This window comes from Opisthorchis viverrini, assembly GCF_000715545.1.
Source record: "Opisthorchis viverrini unplaced genomic scaffold opera_v5_117, whole genome shotgun sequence".
Classification (NCBI taxonomy): domain Eukaryota; kingdom Metazoa; phylum Platyhelminthes; class Trematoda; order Opisthorchiida; family Opisthorchiidae; genus Opisthorchis; species Opisthorchis viverrini.
Window position 1 is genome coordinate 109,287 of NW_008751771.1, and position 4,926 is coordinate 114,212.

At 45.9% G+C, this 4,926-nt stretch overlaps 2 protein-coding genes across 2 annotated transcripts in view; one reads left to right on the forward strand and one right to left on the reverse strand.

Moving 5' to 3' along the window:
* The window catches only part of T265_05834 (hypothetical protein), a gene marked incomplete at both ends in the record, with an annotated part of 37,500 nt that extends 36,524 nt beyond the window's left edge, over positions 1-976 (reverse strand). Inside the window, one exon of the mRNA XM_009170955.1 lies at positions 892-976. Within this exon, the coding sequence (XP_009169219.1) occupies positions 892-976 (85 nt within the window). The remainder of the gene's footprint in view (positions 1-891) is intronic.
* T265_05833 (hypothetical protein) overlaps positions 1-2,821 on the forward strand; it is a gene marked incomplete at both ends in the record, with an annotated part of 15,640 nt that extends 12,819 nt beyond the window's left edge. Inside the window, one exon of the mRNA XM_009170954.1 lies at positions 2,635-2,821. Coding sequence (XP_009169218.1) covers positions 2,635-2,821 — 187 coding nt within the window. The remainder of the gene's footprint in view (positions 1-2,634) is intronic.
* Positions 2,822-4,926: the final 2,105 nt, after the last annotated feature.

A 4,926-nucleotide genomic window follows, 5' to 3' on the forward strand; every position in this document is an offset into this window, starting at 1 on the left:
GATTCTATTATATAACTACATACATATTCTATTACATATGCCTCCATTAGGATAAACGGAGGGATCGTGTGTAATACTTTTGACGAAGATACCCAACTCCAACCGTTCAGTCTGGATTCTATTATATATTCCACTACATATTCTATTACATATGCCTCCATTAGGATAAACGGAGGGATCGTGTGTAATACTTTTGACGAAGATACCCAACTCCATCCAACCGTTCAGTCTATGTGCCTGCTTGATGCTTGTGCAAGGTCAGAAAGCTGCCCTGGGAGTTTTCATTACGGAGTCCACCGAAAGCGACCAGTTGAAACATTCCTCTTCGTACGTTTCCAAAAATCTTTAACAAGCATGCTGCTTTCAGCTATGCCCCGCAGATCGTATTGCATTCCTTCCACCGATACTGCTTTTTTAGGCCCCACAACCTCCATGTATTTCTCTGCTTCACAAATCACGAATTAGTGATTTGTGACATGCGACACTTCGAAACCCGTCAATCCGGATGTCACTTACATAAGTCCGTTCGAGTAATACGCCTAAAAGGCAGCTCTTATCAGTTCTTCAACACAGGTACCCTTCTGAACACTTGGAAACCGACTTATTTAAACCCGAATACAAACAGTTGCTCCACTGGGAAAATTATCGCGTAGCTGCTGCGAGGAACATTAGATCCCTGGGGTTAAACATGGAGAAACAATGGGGTGGGATGAACCACCGCAACTATATGAACCTCCGTTGAAAAACTGAGTCGTGACTGGACTGAAGGCGGAACAACCAAAAAACAAATCTTACACATTTCTGCACTCGATGTGCGTTACCCCGAGAGACGAAACCCTCTCAGGCAGATAAAACCACACGCAAAAGAAAACTCCCCCCAAACAAACATACCTTCGAGAACGCTAAGAAGTGTCGCATATGCGTAAATAGGTGAAATAAGCAAGGAAGCCATTGCGAACGTCCTTCCGAAAGCCATTTTGAGCGACGCGCTCCGACCTGATAGACCACAATTTCCGTGCTGACCAATCACATTGGTCCAAAAGTTCAGAAAATGAAGTTGAACATCTGAAGCCCTCGATATGTGTGGTTTCCCCAATAGGATACATAAGAGGTTGTTGATTTTTGCCGTTTCGGTGAGAAAAATGCAGCTCATACGATGAGAATCAACCGAAGAATTTTGAGACGTGCGAAAATTTTCGAGGGTGAGGGTGAAAAACCGCGTTTCAACGTAACAGAGAGCTCGCGCAGACTGGATTCAAGGAGACGTGGTAAGCGCGATATTTGATTCTACGCAGAAGTTGATGAACAGCGCAGAGGCCTGTGGTGGTCGAATAAAAACTGCTGTCCGGAGAACCAGCTGGTTTCGTCGGCCTGCTTTCGGGAGCACAGGGGGATATGACCACCCACACCCATGGTGAACAATTCGAAGAGGTTCTGTTGTGATCCATAGATTCAGCTGGTTACAGAGCACCTAATAAATGGGATTGACGACCAATGTCAGTGACCACGTGCCCTCACGGAATGCACATGTTTAGGACAATGACATGCATGTCAGTTTCTGTTGTGATTGCTGCCACCACGCATACTGGCGGCGCATGTGGCACTGTATCGGATGCTCTTCGTCTTATCAACGTTTCGACCAGTTCCGTTAACTGGACATGTACAGTTACTCTACAATGTTCCATCCATTTTGTTGACGCCTGTATCACGCGCCACACTTATGACCTTGATCCCCATCAGGTAAATTTGACTTTGTTGACATCACGGCTGTCAAACTGGACTGGTCACTTTAGTCTTCACATTGTGCGCACGCATATCATGAAGACAATTAAGATCCGCAGATCTGTTGACAGTTATGGAACGCCTGCAGGAGGTATACCGCAGAGGAAAACACCTCCCTCTTTCGGCCCCTCATTCAGGAACGCTTATCGGTTGTTCTCAAACGATAAGCCGCCTGTTGAATTGCTGATTTTATCATTGTATTTTTGCTATTAATGGTGCACCAAGTGACCGTCAACTATTGTCTTGCACGGTATAAACTTTAATACTGCGTGCCACCTGGTTTTATTGTTGCGATCGGCAATCAGCACTGATAGAGCGGCTGATTGGCGGTCTCACTACTACATCCGAGGCCGATAATTTGTGTCCTGATTAACCTGGGATAATCATCGAAATTTTGGCCGAGTTCATGTGCGTGTCTCGTTTACCATTGCCGGTGGTGACCGACACTTCAAAACGGTAGGTTGCTCAAACGGTGTCCTCTCAATCAACACAAGTTTTGTTTACATTAGGTTGCATTTCGTGTTGGTTTGCTCATAGCATTCATCGTCGTCTGATTATGTGACTTTGGATCTCAACTTCACAGGTTACGCCAAGACGACCATGGAAGAGGTTTACTTATGTTAATGATGGTGCTCTTCTTTTTGGCATACAGGCTAAAAGTCCTCGAGAAGGTCACAGCATTGGATTGGTTTATCCCGAGGCCCTCAAAGACCAGCAATAAAGTCCTATCAATCGAGTGCGCATCGTCGTCTGATTATGTGACTTTGGATCTCAACTTCACAGGTTACGCCAAGACGACCATGGAAGAGGTTTACTTATGTTAATGATGGTGCTCTTCTTTTTGGCATACAGGCTAAAAGTCCTCGAGAAGGTCACAGCATTGGATTGGTTTATCCCGAGGCCCTCAAAGACCAGCAATAAAGTCCTATCAAACAATCGAGTGCGTGAGTTTGAAGCGCATTCCTTGCTGAAGGGCTATCGCATTGGTTTTATAATTACCGATTTTACGGTAGATACTACTGATGATGCTCGCGAGTAGAATATGGTTTTCGCATAAATCCGCTTCATGTCTGTTGAAAAGTGAGGTTTATTACGGGATTAGTGGAATTGCTTCGTCGCATCCACTTAAGCTTGAGTGATATTCAATGAGTATCCGGGACATTTCAGGGGGACGCGATCGAGAAGAAGATGGATACGCAGTTTTCACAAACAAGATGAATATGGCAAGATTGGCATGACTTAATCACCTATTAACTCTAATTATGCGGTGTTACTGGCCTGGTTGTTTTCTATTTCCCCAGTCAACTTATACCTCGTCGTAGTCAAGTTCCCACTCCGGATTACCCTATCTGCTCTGTCTAGAAACTGGTGCCCTCAGTCTAACTCTAACTGATAAAAACCAAGCCAAAGTCGATTTTTCTTCATTATCAGAGCGCATTCTGCGCTTAAATGTATATCTCCATTTGATGATTTATCCCACGAAACACTCCCGCACACAACACGGTTCTGCTCGACATGCAGCCTACACCAACGCTCCGACGCCGTTTAGCCATGGTGCAATCGCTGTAATTATCAACATTCCAGTCCTACCGTCTCATTGACAACTGTCATTTCAATCAACCCCCGCGACTTGCCTCTACCAGCCTCTGTATGCTGTTTGCTTCTTCGAATTGACTGAGCCGTCTTTACTGGCCTTGCTTTCCACCGACCAAAAAGTGGTAGCCGGAGTATTTATTAATGCACAAACCGCACTTACGATTGTTCGAATGGTTTTCCACCCTGCAGATCTGGTAGCATGCACGAGGGAAGAAACCTCGTGTGGCGAACGTGTACGCCCCGCAGGGACGGTCGCCCTTTTACGTTGCAACGTGGTGAGTTCGCATACCCGCCACCCCTCCAGTAGCATGGGTGCATCGCCCATCGCCGGTGGTTCTGAGACTGGCCCTTAAATTCAGGAAATCAAAGAAAGTACTGTTGACTTCTGTTGGTTGCTGCTGGTGTTGGGCTCGCCTCAGTTGAGTTATGTACCTGGCAATGCCATAAACCACAGATGAAAAAAATTGGCCTCCCACCTGTAAAAAAAGCAATAAAAAAATTAAAAGTTCACATGGGATAGTCCAAAGATACTCTGCAATGCCCATGGCCATACATCAGCTAGCATGGCTGTATCTGCCTTCGTCAGAACAGAGGCTACACCGCACCAAAGCCCATTTCGTCATCCAAACAGAGAATACATCGACTTGCCGCTCCCAGTGACAGACACGAAAGTCTTCACCGCTGTGCAACATCTACAGATTAAAGCTGATAGCAGTGCTTCGGGGACTAGTGACTATTTCTGTTGCACACAAATTCTCTCCTGGTATTACCCAACTCATGTAATAAACGCCAGATTAGCCAGTTATCTCAGAAGACCACTCCCGCCAGCCCTCATTCATCTGATTCCCATACCGCGCTTCTGCGCGCTTATATTGTTTTTTACTAGATCCCTTGTAATGTAATATCGTATGTTAGCAAACTCAATATCTCGTCGCCAGCCTACTAAGTACAAATCTATCTACTCCCTACTCCATATAAACACTTGTCATCACCGTAATTGCAGCAGACGTCAAGTTTTCTTTCTGTGTATATTATTGCATATTATCCCGTTTTATATCCCATCAAACTCACCATGTTTTGCGAATCTCCTCCCATTCCCTCATCTTCCCAAGCTTTGAACTTCGGAAGTCCCCGTTATGGACGACATGGTTAGCTGATATCCACTCCACCTGGCCTATCATCTACAGCCCCGAGATCACCAAGCGGAACAAGAAAACCTACAATCCCATATCGTTCCTTCCCTTCGTTCCAGCTTGTTTCCTCGACCAGGCTGAAATGAATACCGCTGCCCAATTAACTGCACACCCCAGCCGAATCATCTCAACTGTGACGCCCGTCACGGGGCTGTCCAAAAACTGAGGCATGTCAGGCCAATGATGACACGGCACTGCCGTACTCAGTTTGATAGCACACCCGCAACTGTTCCATTCCTCCACCCAACCGAGCTGTCTTGCCTACTCGTTTCATCGACTGCAAATACGACGAACGCTCCAACTGACCCCAACTGCCTCCATGACATTCAATCCAACTCGTTGGACTACTCGTTCG